General features: G+C 35.8%; 1 protein-coding gene across 1 annotated transcript in view; it reads left to right on the top strand.

The window, feature by feature from the left end:
- Positions 1 to 19,610, top strand: part of LOC122108014 (contactin-6-like) — a 253,962-nt gene that overhangs the window by 162,365 nt on the left and 71,987 nt on the right. Inside the window, 2 exon segments of the mRNA XM_042679950.1 lie at positions 2,800 to 3,003; positions 5,004 to 5,106. Coding sequence (XP_042535884.1) covers positions 2,800 to 3,003; positions 5,004 to 5,106 — 307 coding nt within the window.

The following is a 19,610-nucleotide window of genomic DNA, read 5'->3' on the forward strand; positions in this document are numbered from 1 at the left end:
AAGAATGAGGGTGGAATTTTGATAGGTATTGCGTTGAATTTGTAGATAGCCTTGGGAAGTATTGCCATTTTCATGATGTTAATCTTTCCAATCCAGGAACATGGGAGGTTTTGCCATTTTTTAAGTTTTGTGTTGATTTCCTTTTTCAAGATTTTAAAGTTTTCATCGTAGAGGTCCTTCACTTCTTTAGTTAAGTTAATTCCTAGGTATTTTATTTTTTGTGGGGCTATTACAAATGGGGTTGCTTTCCTAATTTCAGCCACACTTTTCTCATTGTTGGCATACAGAAAAGCCATTGATTTTTGGGGGTTAATTTTATAACCTGCTACTTTGCCAAAGTTTTGAATCAGCTTGAGTAATTTGGGAGTGGAGTCTATGGGATTCTTTAAACACAAGATCATGTCATCTGCAAAGAGGGAGAGTTTTATTTCTTCTTTCCCTATTTGGATCCCCTTTATGTCTGCATCTTGTCTTATTGCTGTAGCTAGGCATTCTAATACTAGATTGAAGAGAAGTGGAGAGAGTGGGCATCCTTGTCTTGTTCCTGAGTTAAGAGGAAATGGCTTTAGTGTTTCACCATTGAGTATAATGCTGGCTGTAGGTTTGTCATATACAGCCTTTATTGTATTGAGGAATGTTCCATGGATTCCTAATTTTTCCAAAACCTTCATCATAAAGGGGTGTTGGATCTTGTCGAATGCTTTTTCTGCGTCTATTGAGATAACCATGTGGTTCTTATTCTTGCTCCTGTTGATGTGATGAATAATATTAATTGATTTGCGTATATTGAACCGGCTTTGCATCCCTGAAATGAATCCTGTTTGATCGTGGTGTATGATTTTTTGGATGAATTGTTGAAGTCGATTGGCCAAAATTTTGTTGAGAAGTTTTGCATCAATATTCATCAAAGAAATGGGTCTATAGTTCTCTTTCTTTGATGAGTCCCTGCCTGGTTTTGGGATGAGGGTTATGATGGCTTCATAGAATGTGTTCGGTAGTGAGCTTTCTCTTTCAATTTCATTGAAGAGTTGGAGGAGAATTGGTGTGAGCTCTGCTTTGAAGGCCTTGTAAAATGCAGGAGAATATTTCTAAAGAGATGAAATGTTCTGAATTTTATTTCTTTTTGTTACTAATAGGATAATCCTTTATTAATATAGATGTGTGTGTTGGTGCATGTGTGTGCATGTATTATTTGTATTATTATTATGAATGAGACAGGGTCTCATTCCGGAGCCCAGGATGGCCTCAAACTCACAGATTTTTTCTACCTCTGCCTCCCAAGTGCTGAGATTGAAAAGATGTGTGCCTCTGAGCCCATCTAAAGCATAATTTTTTTTCTGTATTCTTTGGCTGCTGATTAAACTGAGCATTGAGATCCACGTAGCATTTTTATTTTGTTCATCCTATCTTGCATAACTCATATGCATGAAGTTTTCAGAGATGAATGTTCATCGAAACAATGGGAGTTCTCTTTCATCAAATTCTTGCTCTGCTGCTTACTGTAAGCAGTGTTTCTCTGCTCACCCACTTCTAGGATAGCTCCAGTTTATCTGCTGGTTACCAGGTTGTATCATTCATTCTGACATGTATTTTCTGAACACAAACCTCCTTCTCTGGGCTTCTGTTGTCACTGTCATCCTGCACATCCTTCTGCATTGAAATCACTCACACTAGTGGCAATTAGCAGGGAATGGGCTGACATTTATAGGGCACACATGTGGTCTCAATGTATTTTTTTTTAGTCCTAAAATTCCCACAGAATCTGTGCTAGTAATTTATAAAACATTTGACAAATAAACTTAAGATCTGTGGGAGAGGACTTTACATTTTTGAGCTACATTTTTTGACAAGAATACTTAGGTATGCTTAATCCTGACAGGACACTGGAACACACTGCTTCAGAATGGTGTCACTGCAGAGATTCAGTGTGAATTTTAGGCCATTAATGCTTTATATCTTACAGCTTTTCATAACAAGACTTTCCACTAATCTTCTTGATTCCCTGTCATAATTGGGTGTGTATGTGTTCCACATGTGTATTTACGTATGTTTTTATTGCATGTGTGTTATGTGTGTGTGTGTGTGTGTGTATGTGTGTATGCACACATGGCAAATGTTAGTGCTTCAATCCAATGACGTTCACTCTTGCTTAGCTATTTCACTCAAGACTGGTGCTCTTCTATTTAAACCATGCCCCTACTTGCAGAATTGTGCTGGCAAATTGACAATAAGAGTCTTGTGGATTTGTCTGCCTGGGCTTGTTTTGAACTGCAATCTTTATTTTTTATTTTTTATTTATTTATTTTTTATTTTGTTGGTCGTGGGCTTGAACTCTGGGCCAGAACTTCAATCTTTAGATTTCAGCCTCTTGAATAGCTAGGATTACAGGCATGAGCCAACAGTGCCTGGAATTGCATATTTCTATATTCCTAATCCCACAAATCCAATTATGGACAGCTAAAACATGTATTATGAATATATGATGATGATCCTGGGGCTTGAATTCAGGACTTGGGTGCTGTCCCCGAGCTTTTTGACTAAACACTAGCCTTCTATCATTTGAGCCACAACTCTGCTTCTGGATTTTTGACAGTTAAATGGGAGATAAGAGTTGCTTATTGGTACCTGGCAGGTAAATATATATATATATATATATATATATATATATTTACAGCAGGTTACTGGCTATAAATAGGTCCAATATGTGGACAGGATTTTCTTCTAATGATGAAGGAGAGCCCAGAAGACTCAGATAAGAATTAATGCAGTAAAGATAAATATACTTTTTCTGTTTTTCAGATTTATCCTATGCATGGACCTTCAATGATAACCCCTTGTATGTCCAAGAGGACAAGAGGAGGTTTGTGTCTCAAGAGACAGGAAACCTGTACATTGCTAAAGTGGAGCCATCAGATGTGGGCAACTACACTTGCTTTGTAACGAACAAGGAGGCGCAAAGGAGTGTTCAAGGACCACCTACACCTTTAGTCCAGCGCTCTGATGGTAAGATGATGTGTTTTCTTTAGGACTGGACGTCGTGGTCCCTTCCATGTGGAGAGAATGGCACAGCTTTCTTCTCTCTGTTCAGTGGAGTCAAAACACCTGTGAATTTGGGAGCAGATCATAGCCATGATGGAAATTGTTTCTTAATAATTGGAAATGGTATCATTCACCCACACAGTACAATATACCTGGGTCTGGATATGTTAAATCTGTGCCATCTCTCCTTTTTGGTATTGGAGCAGCTTGTGTTTTCGTTCCTCCAGGGTGACACCTGTGTGGCGGAGTTGGCTTGTTGTGTATGTGTGCACGTGTGGGTACTACCCAATGTGAATTGATATATAGTTTAACGAACTTATTTTACAACCTGTGTTTAGTGCCCCCTTTTTCTTTTCCATACTTGGCCTCTGCATTTAACTTTTATTTGCTCAGCTGGCAGAATGGAAAAAATAAAAGATTTGACATCTAAAGAAAGCCAAGGAAACCAACATTAATTATGGGCATTCAAAGAAGAATGCAATTTGCTAGATTCATACTAATTTTATTCCTTTGAGGGACATGACTCAGATAGATCTCTGAAGAGTTTTGTAGCTCAGTCACGTCTGAGCTAGTGTAAGATTTAGAGTTAGAAAGCCATCGAAGTGGAAAAAATCTTCTGGTTGATTCTCTAATTAAATGTTCACAGTGGGGTAGGGAAGGATAGAAAATCTGTTAGTGCATTTCATGATCACATTTTGGACTTGCAATGCAGTACCTCATAGAATTTTTCTCCCCTGTGAGGAATTTAAGACAAATAAGGTTATGGTGCTAATAAAGGCTAAGAGGCTAAGAGAACTATGAAGCCAGCCCCAGTGGGGAGTACATATGGCAGAACTTTCATAGTCACTAACTACCCAAGTGTGTTAGTCAGCAAGATATTAATTCAGATAATCATTGGATCTGTAAACTCATTTCTTCTCTTCAGTGAGTGCTGTGTTCATGATTAGAAGAGCTCAAAGGCCATCATATGATGAGATTGTATCGCATGTGTCCTGTCTTGTCCGCTCTTATTTTTTGCTTTCCCCACTTTTAATTCCTTCTTCCATCTCCTTTATTCCATCCTTCCTTTTAATGGTAAAAGGAGACTGATAATATACATATTACAAGTTAACGAAACCATTTCAGAAATGATCATGGAAGAAATACTGATTATCAAGACAATAGAAAACAACCTGCCAATTTTGTCAAATGAAGTAGTATTCTATACCGTCTCACCTTTAACCTTGCTTAATTCTGGTAATAATAAAAATCTTAAAAATTGGACATTTATATTATAATTTTTACATTTTTATGTAATCATACCAGCCATCCAAACTCTATTTTAGGAATATAACATAAATATAGATATAATAGCATATATGTAGTATATAGATGCAAATTTAAAAAAAGATCAAATTTGTGAAGACTTTTAAGACATCCTTGGTTAATTAATTATGGTGATGTAGTCTAGAAATATGTTTTGTGATTGTTATAACTTCTGGTGTATACCTTATTGGACCATTCTCTTATTCTACCCTTAGCAATATCCACAATGGCTTATAAGAAATTTTCAAACACTTAAGAGTTTTTTTTAAACAAGTACATAGTCAATTAAGTTAGCAGCAAAATCATATTTTCCTGGCATACAAATGTTTATTGTTTAATGTCAGTTAGTGTGATTGCCTTATATGTTTTGCTGCCAAAACACTGGTGTTTAATTTATGGTGTTTTATATGACTTCTTACATTCACTGGAAACCCTCTCCTTCCTGAACAGCTCTGGCCCCAGAAGTGTCACGAAGGGGTGGGTCTGGCTATCTCTAGAGTAGGTTCTTTATTGAAATCTCACAAGCATGTATCCAGGTGCTAATCAGAAGCACTCGTTCTTAGTAAGACCAACTCATCAAGTGTTAGCTAATGAAACATTTACTTCATAGACAACTTCTATTCTCCAGAAATGCTGCTAGCTCTTTTGATATTTAACAGGTGTGATGGGGGAATATGAACCAAAGATTGAAGTGCGTTTTCCTGAAACTGTACAAGCTGCAAAGGATTCGTCTGTAAAACTGGAATGCTTTGCCCTTGGAAAGTAAGGTTGTTTTGTTTTTCCTGGTTGCTTTATTCTTTTTAAGCATTTTATTATTCAACACCACCCTAAGGCAAATTAACAAATAGATTTCCAAATGCTGGACAATAGTGGAACTTAGGATTGAATTTAAGCAAATGTGCCTAAAAACCTGAAACTGGGATGCAATTCTTCCCTAGTCATATTGTACTGATAAATTCTGAAATTTGAGTATAATGAGGCCCCATTAGGCAGCACATTGAAAGAAAGTATGTATGCTTGCATAAAGGAGTGGGCAGGTATCTAAACTTTTTAACAGGTCCCTCTCTCCCTTCTTGTCCTACATCCAGAAATACATTGCCTGGAGTGTCTCCTTTCTCAATTAATCAGCAGTTCTTACAAATGAAAAACCTGCACTGCTCATTTCCAAAATAAGACTAATTAAAGTGCATTGTTCATAGTGAATAATTAGAACGAAGTCCAAGATGCCCTGCTAGTGTCCTGGGTAGTTTGTTTTAAGCAGATCAGTGTTTGTAAGGGACAGGTTTGGAATATCAGCAAAATACCTGATTTTCTCTAAATTTGCATGCATGATCAGAAAAATTCCTTTGCTTTCCCCTGATAGTTAAATATGATTTTTATGACCAGAAACACTGGTAAATACTGAGAGGTTCAGACAGACAGATAGACAAACTAGATTTGTAATTTTTAAACATCTGTGTGCATATGAAAGGGGTTAAATTCAGAACCTCATTGTGATGATCTGGGAAAAGGTCTAATTTCTCCATTTCTTACCAGGTTCTAATCTGGTTTTTTTTTTTTTTTTTTTTTTGTCTGCCAGACAAAATTTGATAAAAGAACAGATTTTCACCCTGAGCTCTGAGGGCTTACCTTTAAATCCAGAGACTATTTCTAGTGTGACCATAACATATAGAAATAGAGATTTATTTTCCAAATACTGGAAAGCAACCTTAAAATGTCAATCTTTTATACACTAAGTGTTCTGAACAATCTGAAAAAGGCTGACTGCTTATCTACAAATATGATTGAATATTACTTTGAATTAAATTTCTCATATTGCTCATTTTTATGGATCCTAGGGATCATATTTTATTTTTATATGTACTGGTCTCATAGTATTTGCCCCATAAATAATTACTGATTGATTAAATGCCTCAGTAGTCCCTTTAAATCAGATTTCCTTTGTCAATCTTTTGAGACAGGATACACTTTTGCCATTTTTAAGCTTTCTCAGAAATTACAAAAGAGCAAAATATTTGCCAACAAAACACTTGGAGGTAGATGTTCAATTTAAAAATGAAATCAAGAAATATAGAAATTAAAATAACTTTAACATATCTGGCATATGGAAATGTGGATTCTTATAATAAAAACATGAAAATGATTCAGGATGACTAACTTGCATGTGTTTTATGAAAATAGAATGCACAATAATACATGAAAATATTTAGTACTGATGTCGCCAGTGGTCAGGAAATGTTCACTCAATTCTTATGCATCTAGAATTCAAATTCAACTCTAATTTACATAGGAAGTATTTAAATTAAGGGAGGTGTAACCACCCTTCCTTTCTCCAATCCCCTAATCTCACTGTGACAGTATCTATTAGGATATAAAAAAAATCAGATCTGGAGTAAAAAGAAGAAGAAAGAGAAAGGATTTGATAGTATTTGGTTTCTGATTTATCAGTTCCCTTAATTTCATCTATGGCACAATGATTTCAACCCACAGAAAAGTTGTAAGTAGGATATGTGAAAGAAATCATATCTCATGTATCCAAATTGTCCAAGGGTTAGAATATAAAGTGTTGCCATATTCTGTTTTCTTGTATCCCTCTCTTTCTTCTTATATTTCCCTTGCCTTCCTTCCTGGTGACAAGTCATAACTTAGGTTGCATTTTAGAGTACAGATTTCATTTGTTGGAAATACTAATAAAGATCCATAGCCATTTTCAACCATTTCTTGAAAAACTGAGAGATGGGAAAAGAAACAGGATAGAATCAGAGGTCATAAGAAGAAAACAGAAGGCGTGCATTAAGAAGGGGAAGGTGGCATTGTCAAGATGCACTATACTAAAAAAAACTGACATGTACAACTACTTAACAATAATATTAATTGAAAAAAATAGGTGATAAGCCTACAGCTGACACTAATTTAAGACTGAGGTTTCTAAGATTTAAAAGGAAAAAAAATTTCAGTCAGGACATTTGAAAACTTGAAATGAGGGATATGGAGCCATTCAGAAATAAATTGCGTATCATTTTGTAATTTCATGGTTATGGAAACAATCATCACATTAAAATTCATGCCTAATTAAATTGTACAAGGTAAAATTTGCAATCTTAAAAATGTGTGAGTGCCTAAATTACTTCCTAAAAATTCAACTAGAAATATTTGATCCAAAGAAATTTGAGTTAAAAAGACAATAGTTAAGTATCTAATGGAAAATAGAATGTATATGTGAAAAAAAACTCTGATTTAAATATACATATTTAAGCATTAATATGCTTATATAAAAATAATATTACTCGAATAATGAAGAAATGGTGACACTAAATCATACTTTGGAGAAAATTGTCTAGAGTTTAAGAGAATAAACTTCTTAAAGTATCTAACTAAATTAATAAACATTAGGAGTCACTAATACAAAACTACAAATAAAAGAAGTCTTAAAGCACCCTAGGTCCCAGTGTCACTGTGAAAATGCTGTATAAAAGAAAAGCTTGTATTTTTGTGTGATTGAAAAGTTAATAGATTAAGAATTCTTCAAATGAACAAAATATACATAAAATGGTTGTTATACTTTGGAAAATTACTATAAAAGTGTCTTACTTGGGAAATGTTTGTATATATATATAATATCTATGTAAGGCATATTACATATATATATATATATATATATATATATATATATACATATAATCTTAGCTACTAAGGATTCTGGGTTCTGGAACATTCTTGTTTGAAGGCAGTTAGGAAAGTAAAGCCTGATAGACTCCATTTCCAAAAAAACCTGGGTTTTATTTTTGCATCTATACTTGAGTATATTTATGCATATGAACATGTGCTTACATATATGTTTATATTTTAGATCTAACATCACCTATGGAAGAAAACATTCACCTTTGTCTCTCTGAAATTGATTTAGTCCACTTAACATAATTTCTTTTCCAGGTTCATCCATTTCCCTGCAAATGACATAATTTCATTGTTCCTGAGGGATAAATAAAACTCCACTATGTGTTCCATTTTTCTTACCTCCATTCATTGGTTGTAGAGCATCTGGGCTGTTTTCATAACTTGGCTATTGTAAACAGTGTATCAATGAGCATAGATGTTCAGGTGCCTTTATTATGTTCTGAGTTGTAACCTTTAAGATATATGTCCATAGGGTACTCCTAATTTTAATTTATTTTTTGAGGAAGCTCCAGGCTGACTTCCATAAGATTTGTATTAGTTTATATTCCCATCAACAGAATCTTAGGACTTCCTGCCTCCTTTCAAATTATCCCCCACTCCCTGCCTCCCTCCATACCAGCATTTTTGTTGTTGGTAGTTCTATTCCAGATACTACACATTTTGACCAGAGATATGTGGAATTCTCAATGTCTTTTTGATTTGCATTGGCTTCTTGGCCAGAAATGTTGTTTATTTCTTCTCAACTTCATTGGCCATTTGTGTTCCTTTGGTCTACTTTTACAGAGCCTGTGGCCTGCAGTTATTTTAGCTGTAAGCCCCTGTTATTTATCTAGAAGCTCTATTGATTACTTGAAAGTCACTCTTTGTTTGTTTAATCTATCATCGCAGTCATTCATGGGTCTTTTAATTGACTACTAATTTTTCTCTAGTTACATTTTCCCTCTTTTTCAGCTTGGTTAGATATCTGATAATTGCAGATTGCCCAATAGGCATCATAAATATTGTGCTATTGAATGCTCAATTGGAGTACATTTGCGTAAAGATTGGATTTTATTCTTATAAAGTATAAAGTTACATTGAACTACTTGATTTTTATGTGCCATTTTATTAAGCATTCTACGATTGTTTACAGGGATGATTTTTAAGGTCACTTTACTATTAGGATGAGTCTTTCTATTGACAACTCTAAATGTGTATTAAATCTTTGTTCAGTGATATGGTGGCACTGTAATATTGCCCTGTGCTGGGTGAACTCTGAAAATCAGTTTTTGTCCAGCCTCATGTAACTTCTACAACCATCTTTTGAGCAGATGCATGTAGCACCATCCTTACTTGTGTACTGCTCTGTAATTCTAGACATGTCACTCTGCAAATCCTAACTGTATTTTTCCTTTACACAGTAACACAGTTCTATAGTTCTTATGTCTCCATTCACTCTCCTCAGGACAACAGGGCCACCCAAAGCTTAACCCATTTATTTCTCCTTTTTCAGGCTTTACTGTTTTGTGCTGTCAGTTGCTAAATTTCTATTTTTCCCCCATAGAATTGTCCATTTTTAAAATTATTTCTCATAGGAGCTTAAGAGCAGTCCTAATTGCTCCACATGACCTGAAACCAGGGATAGTTTTTCATGTTAATTTTGAGCATAACTAGATTGAGGTGTGAAGAAATTATGTGACAGCCTGAATAATGTAAATTGCAGATCTGCTGTTCAAGTCTACATCTTACTGACTTCAGTTTCACTGTCTGGTCCTCTTCTTCAGAATTCTTTGATATTTGTGTCAAATGACTTTGGTAATGTAGGGCATAATGTCTTTTCACTGATATGCGGATGCATTTTCTCTGTCAAGTATGCAGTTGTTTTATTAAAAAAGGCTCAGGAGCTGGGAATGTGGCTTAGTGGTAGAATGCTTGCCTAGCATTCATGAAACCCTGGGTTCAATTCCTCAGTACCACATAAACAGAAAAAGCCAGAAGTGGCGCTGTGGCTCAAGGGCTGTGGCTCAAGTGGTAGAGTGCTAGCCTTGAGCAAAAAGAAGCTCAGGGATGGTACCCAGGCACTGAGATCAAGCCCCAGGACTGGCAAAAAAGAAAAGAGAAGAAAAGAAAAGAAAAGGGTCAGAAAATTCAGCAAATTTTAGGCAAGAGAATTATGGATGTTTTCCATTTATATTGTCTGTCAATTGCTAATATTTCAGCAATATGAATTTGATCTTAAATATGTAATTCTAAATGTTTCAAAAATTAAATTGTATTTTCATGAGAAGAATGACTTTTTAAACAAATGATTGATAATCCATGAAGAGACTATACTCCCCTGGATTGTGTATGATGATGCAATGTATTTCTTGGAAAAATAAAATCTGGTATAGGTGATTACTTGAAAGTAAACTTAATTTCAATCACAGCCACTAGAGAAGGGTCCTGCACGCATGCATGTTGGGTATATGGGTGCTAAAGACTAAGGAATGATGACTGAAGTTTCCATTTATGTAATAGTTGATAGAATCTAATCACACTTTTTATCTGGGAAGGGATACTGTGGCTCAAACTCAATACCTCATGGTCTCTTGTGGCTTTTTTTTCTCTTACAGTTGGTACTCTGCCACTTGAACCACAGCTCTACTTTTGATATTTTGTCTTGTTTATTGGAGATAAAAGTCTCTCAAATTTGTCTCTCAATGGTGGCTTTCAACCTTGATTCTCAGATCTCAAACTCCTGTGTACTGATTATAGGCAGAAACCACTGGTGTCTGGTTTGAGTTTTACCATCTTAAACCATGGCCGACTAAAATATGTCTACAATAATTAGGACAAATGTCTGCCTGAGCCATAATTGGTCTGACTTTTGGGATATGTAATTCAGTTTCTATGTTGGGGTTTGTGAACTGACATGATCACAGCTTTCCACTCTTAGCTCTGTCTCATTTGTTTAACATGACAGACTTTTAATTACCTGAACTGCAAATTAATTGTATTGTGCAATACCCTGAGAAACTCTATGTATAGGTGCCATGCAAATGTGCTATGACTGACGGATAGGTTTGTTTCTCTTCTGAGGAATACAGAGGTCTTTATGCCCAGTGAAGAAATTAACCTGATATCCTCTGCAAGTCTGTTCAGCTGCTTTTCTGAAATAGACCATATGGGTTCCCCTTCTTAAAAAGAAATACTTAATTTAGTAGATCTGTTGTCAGTGTTTGGCAACGTAAATACAGATAGTAGCAGCCCTGAATGTTCCTGTGTGTTCTGGAAACTTCACACAAAGACTATAGTTATCTGGACAGGTAGACATTTTTTTTTTCTAATTTAAGAAGGAAAGACTACCCAGCATGGTTATTAACACCATAAAATAAATTGAATCCGTTACCACAGTGTTTTAGCATGTTCCAGAATAGAGGATGTAAGAAGAGCTGTTTCTTTTTTTTTTTTTTTTTTTTTTTGGGTCTGGTCGTGGGGCCTGAACTCTGGGCCTGGGCACTGTCCCTCAGCTCTTCAGCTCAAGGCTAGTGATCTACCACTTGAGCCACAGTGCCACTTCCGGCTTTTTTCTTTTTGCTTATGTGGTGCTGAGGAATCGAACCCAGGGCTTCATGCATGCAAGGCAAGCACTCTACCACTGAGCCACCTTCCCAGCCCCAAGAAGAGCTGTTTCTAAAGATGTTTGCATTTCCATAGGTGATTGCTGTGGAATACACACTGTAGGTCCACATCATGTAATATACTACAAAAAGGATTCTTAGGCCATTGCGCATGACAAAACCATTTCTTTCTTTCTTTCTTTCTTTTTTTTTGGGTCCGGTCATGGGGCCTGAACTCTGGGCCTGGGCACTGTCCCTCAGCTCTAGGCTAGCGCTCTACCACTTGAGCCACAGCGCCACTTCCGGCTTTTTTCTTATGTGGTGCTGAGGAATCGAACCCAGGGCCTTGAGGATGCAAGGCAAGTGCTCTACCACTGAGCCACCTTCCCAGCGACAAAACCATTTCTAAATCAAGTAAGGTACTTTGAATTTTCAGATCCTTTTGGTTTTTATTTTTTTTGTTATTTTTAATGCTGACAATATAATAAGTAGTTTTCTGTTTTTTCCCCATCATTGAGCTGACTGAACAGACCCCCCATCTTTCTAGGCTTAATTTGCTCCATTTCTATGGAAACCTTACCTTTGGGTTCTTGCTATTGGCTTTGTATTTTAATTATAATTAATGAATTATTTTTTGTGCCAGTGCTGGGGCTTGAACGCAGGGCTTAGAACTCTTGCTCACCTCCTTTAGCTCATAGCTTATTGGGTAACACTTATGTTGCTTCACAGAACACAAGTTTCCTTATTATTTTGCATATTGTGTTATTTTAAGTAGTTATACAAAGGGATGTTAGCTCAGTGAAGCAGTTTGTAAGTATAATAAGTATAATGCATGTTGGCCAGTTTCACGCTTTCCATTGTTCTCCTCAAAATTCCCAACCCTACAAGTCTATACTCATGTCCATTTATTTATTTTTTCTTCATTGGATTATGCCTTTGGTGTTGAATATAAAAACTCATCACTTTAGACACAGTTATTCCCATTTTCTCCTTTGTTACCTTCGAGAACCTTTAAAGCTTTCTGTTCTAGATTTTTGTCTGTGTTCCCTTTTGTATTCATTTTTGGGAGATCTGAATTGTGTGTAGATTCTTTTCATAGCATAGGAATATCCAGTTGCTCCTGTATTTATTGAAAATGGCAAACTTTTCTCTATTGCATTACTTTTGCTATTTTCTCAAAGATAAGTTGGCTGTATTCTGCAAGTTTCTACTTAGAGTCAAATCTGTTTGATTGCTTTCTCTTCTACTACACCTTCAGGACTGTACCCTAGTTGAGAAGTTATGTAACATGTCAGTGCTGTAACTTTATTCTTTTCAAGATTTTATTGCTTATTGTCTATCATTTTGTTAAAAACTTTAAGTAATCAGTTGTTTTATTCAAATCCTAGTTGTTTATGACTAGTGTAAAGGATATAATGGTCTTGATTATATTCTTTAACATTCTTCCAACAAGTTATTAATTTTGGACTTACTTTGTTGTTGATGCTTTGAAATAAAAAATTGTTGTCATCTATACACAGTAATTATTTTATTTCCTCCTTTCTAAACTATAAACAGTTTATTTTATTTTCTTCTAATATTGTACAATGCTAGTATTTCTAAAGCATTGCTGATGAGATATAGATACCTTGTATCTGAATCATGTGGAGTCATCCAGCTTCTCATCATTAACCCTAATAGCAGTTCTACATTATTTTTAGGCAGTATTCACCAAATTGATGTTATTGTCTTTATTTCTAGTTCTTTCAGAGTTTTATCATCACTCAGACTTGAATTTTCCAATTCATTCTTTGCACCGACATTATGAGTTTTCTTCTGTCAATTTATTTTTTTTCAAAAATAAAGCTATTTTTACAGATAAAGTAAATTTTTTGTTTTGCTACATCAATCTTATAAAAACCTTAGCATATTTAATTTGTAATATTTTCAGGGCTTTTCTATTTATATTTTTATGGTATACTGATCAGTACTTTCTTAAAATCTTTGTTTCATTTTTGCATTTTGCTAATGCTTATTGAATGAACCAGAAAACTTCCCCCTTTGCTATTTTCTCAAAGAGAACTGAGTAGTATTTTTTTTTTCTTATGTGCTGGGAGCTACCAGCAGTAACATCTTCTGGGTTTGGGCTTTGTGTTTTGGGGGATTCTTGACTATTCATTTCTTCTATAGGTATAGGTCTATTTAGATTATCCATTTTTCATGAGAATTTTTCTTTCAGGGAAGTTTTTCCATTTCAGTTACATTTTTAATATCCATCAAATTGGTATTTATGACTTCACTTTTCGATATTTAATTTTTCTCTCTCTGTTCAATAATATTTTGGTTGTTGTTGCTTATTATTTTCTTGTGGTGCTGTGATTTGAACTCAGGCCCTCATCCTTGGGAGGTTGTTGCTCTGCCATCTTTCTCCATTAGTTATTTTTGTGTCAGAGTGTCACATTTTTGTCCTGGCCATGCTTGATGGTGATTTTCCCATGTAGCTGGGATGACAGATGCAATCACCAAGCTTAGCTATGGATTAAGATAGAGTCTCACTAATGTTCTGCTGGCATGGCCTCAAGCTATGATCCTCCTAATCTCCAGGTCCCACGTAGCTGTGGTTACAAATACAAACCTCTGTGTCCAACTCACAATTGAATAAGTTTATTCATACTTTCAAAGCAGTGAAGCTTTCAGCATCATTGATTTTTCTCTATGGATTTCAGTTTTCAATTGCAAGTTCCTGTCAGCCTTTCCAGGCTATGACCATTGCTCTCGAGAAACCCCATCATTCTTCCTTGGAAGTCATGAATGGCTTGAGGACATAAAGATTCTACATCTAAGCTGGGCGCTGGTGGCTCACACCTGTAATCCTAGCTACTCCAAAGGTTGAGATCTCAGGATCGCACTTCAAAGCCAGCCCAGGCAGGAAAGACTGTGAGACGCTTATCTCCAATGAACCACCAGAAAACCAGACGAGGTGCTGTGGCTCAAGTGGTAGAACACTAGCCTTGAGCTGAAGAGCTCAGGGACAATACCCAGGCCTAGAGTTCAAGCCCCACAAGCAACACACACACACACACACACACACACACACACACACGATTCCACCTCTAAATTAGAAGTGATCTTAGAGATCAGTTATTTTTCTTGTATTTTTCATCTAACCTTGGAGTCTATCTCTAAACCTTTACTGAAATTTAATGGCAATATACTTAAACTAAAATAAAAATTATCTTCTAGCCTTTGTTAACAACAACAACAAAAAGAATTTTGTCTATTGGTTGCAAAACACATTAGTTCATTAGGCAGACTGTGTTGCTACTCATATATTATGCATGCTAATAACATGTAGTCTCATTTTGTATTTGGTTAGTTGATACAAAAGCAACAAGGCATGCTTGTTTATGTACCGATAAAGTGAGGCATGCTTTCTGTGGGATGTTTGGCTTTGACTCAAATTCTTATTTAAAAGTTTTGTTTTGGTGTGTTGAGCTAGTTATCTAAACTCTCCTTATCCTAGTCTCTGTGAATGTAAACAAGAATAGTCATGTGTACTCTAGTGCTATTATAAGGCATCACATACTGCCTGTTATAGAGTAAGTCTCCAGTAAATCTAAGATAAAATGATTGAGTAGATTCAAGTACATTTCCAATGTCTACTGTACTTTTGGTTAGAAGGTATTTCTTTTAAATTGAGATAAGATCAAGGCAAATAAATTGGAAGTGATACATGCCTCAAATTCCTACCGTGACCAACATTTTCTTTGTTTCTAAGAATAGCAGAGATATTTAGGGTTAATAGGATTATGAATTTAGGGTTAGTGTTAACTCATATTAAAACATTTTGGACAAATGATGGTTATCTACCAAATCCAATGTAATTCTGAACACTGGTTCCTTTCCATATCTATTCAGTGAGGCAATTTATGTAAAACTTTTTTTGAGGTTCAACTTTATATATCAAAACATCACTCACTGTTGTTTCCTTTTAGGTAACTTCAAGTCCTGCAAAGAAAAAACTGAGTCTCATATAGTTTGTGTGACTCAATATGTAGTATAATAAACTTTATGTATGTTCTACCATTGCTGTCATGTACAAACCTTTTGTGGATTTCCACACAGAGCAACTGTGGTGTCAAATTTCAGATGAACACATGCACTCTGTTAGATTTTTCTCCCCAAGGGAAACTTGCTGTAGGCAGCATCTGAGTTCCTCTAGACTGCTGTAGCAAAATGCCACAAATGATGTGGTTTATAAACAGCAGGAATTTATTTCTCCCTGCTCAGCAACAGTGAGAAGCTGCAAATTCAAAATTAAGGCATCAATAGATGATGTGTATGACTAGGGCCACTCTTTGTTTCCTAAATAGGATGTTCTGTCTGTGTCTTCAGCTCTGCCCTTGGTACTACATGGTGGAAAGATAGAAAAGCATTCTTGTAACCTCTAAAAAGCCCTCCTGTGTTCAATGAGACAGGTGCTAGAGGCTTACCTCTGTAATCCTGGCTACTCAGAAAGCTGATATCTGAGGTTTGTAGATCAAAGCCAGCCCAAGCAGTAAAATCCCTGAGACTCTTATCTCCAATTCAATACTAAGAAAGCCAGACGTGGTAGAATGGTAGATTTGAGAAAAAATATGGAGGAACAGTGCTCAGGCCCTGAGTTCAAGCTCTAGGACTGACCACTCCCCCTCCTCCAAAAAAAGCCAAAAATGAGAAAAATTAAAATTTAACATGAATATTGAGCGTATTGAAACATTGTGTCTAATGCAGAAACTGGCAGAAGAACAGAATTGTGATTATATTTAGATTACTCCAGTTGTTTCCCCCAATTTTTCTTAACAATGAGATTGCTGTCCATACTATATCCCCATAGGACAATCCTTAAAACACTTTTTTTTTGAAGCTCTTTCTCTGAATATTTCAAGTTGGAAAAATGAAAGGAGCTTGGAGAAGAGTCTGAAAATATTAACGAAGGCATTCTTTGGGGGGGTTGTTATTCTGCTTTACTGTCTTTGATTGAAAATGGCTGCCGATAAGATTTTCTGAAATGAGGTTCAAGTTAAGAATAATCCCAAACACAAGCATCTTAGGAAACCGATTCTCTCTACCAGTCTCTAGTCCAAAACTTAGGATGGCCTGGATTTAAGCTGTGGGTAATGAGGTTTAAGAAATCCGGGGGAGAAATATAAGCTTTCTCAAATAGCACCAGTAATGAAAATTCTATTTATGGGCTTAAAGCATAGAATTGAAGTGCACTTCCTACCAGTGTGCAGAGAGTTTTAATTTCACTTCCAATTCAGGTTGAACTGGGCCAGATGGTTAACAAGTACATTCTCTTTCTTCAGATAAAATTAATAGGATGCTTTCTTTGTAAAAGCACAAAGACATGAGAGAAAGTAGTAAAAAGTCTTTATTTATGGCTATGCTTATTTAAGAAGCAGAAAAACCAGAGTAGGGGAAAAGGGAGAGAGAAAGAAAAGTTTTGTCTTTTTCAGCTAGTAGTATTTCACAACTATGAACACTGACATTTCAGGCAAGTGCTTTAAAATAGGAATACAGTAAAAAAGGACCCTTTGAAATGTTCATTTTGAAATACAAGGTTCAGGAAGCCCTTATCTGTGAGCTGTGGAGGATTTGGAAGTCAGAGATATTTCAAGTTGGTTTTCTCTAGTATGATTGTTCGTCTTAGGCTACCAGTGGGAGCTGGGAAAGCAAATGGAGAGCATAATGAGGCTGGATTATTGTTGAAGTGGTTTATTTGTGTATACAAAAAAAAGAACAATGAAACCTGTTGAAGTTGTTTTTTGCAGGAGGAAAAGGGTTTACAGAGACCAATAGTATGTGTACCTGTGGAGAAATGTAACCAAGAACTCCCTCCTTTCTTACAGTAAGATTTTTTTATTCAAGCTTTCTTCATTTCCTCTTTTCTTTTTTTCCTTCCTCCTTTCCTCTTTCTTTTCCTCTCTCCCTCTTTTATTTCCTTCCTTCCCAGTGTTGGGGATAGAATCCAGGGCCTTGGCCCTGCTTTTCAAGCACTCTACTCCTGGACTAGTTGTCAGCCATGGAATCCTAAGTTGTATGCTTAATCAGAAGGCACTAATTGACCTGAAAGGGAAACATTTCCAGAAAGGGCTGGTCTCTGCAGTTACAAAGACAATGGAACCATTTATTTGATTCTGTGACCTTACAGTTCCAATTTAACCCTAGAGTCCATTAGCAAGATCTCCACCCCCCCCCCAAAAAAAAAGAAAAAACAACAAACAGCAGCAGCAGCAACAGCAACAACAACAACAAAACTTTCTTTCTCTATAGGATGCTTAATGTGATTCATATGTGAAGGTTACGTTTTGAGTAAATCAGTCTTTGTAGAAGCAAAATGAACTGCCTGGAAATAGAATTCTATGTTACTATTAGCTTCTACGTGGATGAACTCGGTAGAAACTGAAAACAATGCCTGAAACCAAGGAAGGAGGAAGAGGCAGCTAGTGCTCATAATTTAGAGTGGTAACTCAAAAGAATTAGAAGGTGGATCACAATAAATTAGCCTGTTCTGGAACTCATAGTTGAAGAAAATTGGCAGGTAATGATTTAGATGAAATTATCTACCTAAACGTGAGTATCATCCCGAGGAGGTAATTAGCATTGTTAGAAGCTACCAGCTCAGTCTTCAACTCAGACAATGTCTGGGAGTCATCAACCATAATGCTCTTTAAATAGTAAACACTCAATTAATTGTTGTTAATATTCTTTGTAAATGCACATCTTTTTTTATGCACAGAAATTTTCTTCTCTTTGATGAACAGTGTCTTATTTTTTCCACCTACGACAATAGTCCCTTGACAGTTAATGAGACACATTTCACAGAATGCATGCCCTGTCTCCTCCCAGAGTTCCCTCATGACCTGTATATCACCGCCAGGATCAAGGGTCATAGCCGGAATATTCAATGGTGTGAGGCAGGATTGTGCTTCAGGAGATTACACACGTTTGGATACACATTTTATTCACACAGCAGAGTCTCGACTTTATGAATGATTCATTCATCAGTTTGTGTGTGTGTGTGTGTGTGTGTGTGTGTGTGTGTGTGTGTGAGCGCTCGTGCACACGCACCAGTACTGGGGTTCGAACTCAAGGCCTGGACACTTTTCCTGAGCTTTTTGGTTTAAGGCCACTGCTCTACTACTTCAGTCACAGTTCTCTTCTGGTTTTTTTTGTGGTTAATTGGAGATAGGAATTTCAGAGACTTTCCTGCCTGGGCTGATAAATGATAAATTCCATTACAAGGATACTGTTATTCTATTAATCACTAATGCCCCACTATATTATTTAACGTGTGCTAAACAGAATGTTAAGCTCACAATATGGGTAATTTCCTTTAACTCTCATGGCAAGTCTATGAATTGTATTCTATTATTAATGACCATTATTTGAATGAGAAAAGCCATGTGTGTAAATGTCCCACAAAATATAGCTGAGTATACAAGATACATTCTTCTCTAGATGGTATAAATAGCATTATACAATAATTCTATTTTGATCATTATTATTTACACAGAGTGGTACATAGAAAAAATTAACTTTCATTGAACTTTACAGTTCAGTCTTGTAATATTTTCATTTTTCATAAGTTCAGTTATTTCTAATCACTTCCTGTTTGGGATGGACTCAGATAAGAAAGAAGTTGTAAAACATAAAGCAATTCATTTATAATTCTGATATGAATTTACAAGGTAAAGTAAAACTATCAATTAACTTACACATATATGTGTGTGTGTTTAAATAATCAGTACTTTTCATTTACTTCTGATTCTATATCATGCATGTCTAATGATCAAGAGGATACTATTTATGTACAGAAATGACATAGTGGATCTGAAAAAAATGTGAACATTTAATTAGTCACTGTGGAATATTAAAAAATTGCTGGGTATTTCTGAGTTGTTTTGTTAACAAGACTTTACTTATTTATTTGCTTAGTTACTTTTGATGGGTTGGTTGCTGTAAGGATTCAAAAATAAAGTATTC

This window comes from Dipodomys spectabilis, unplaced genomic scaffold, assembly GCF_019054845.1.
Source record: "Dipodomys spectabilis isolate Male_0828 unplaced genomic scaffold, ASM1905484v1 ptg000054l, whole genome shotgun sequence".
NCBI lineage: Eukaryota > Metazoa > Chordata > Mammalia > Rodentia > Heteromyidae > Dipodomys > Dipodomys spectabilis.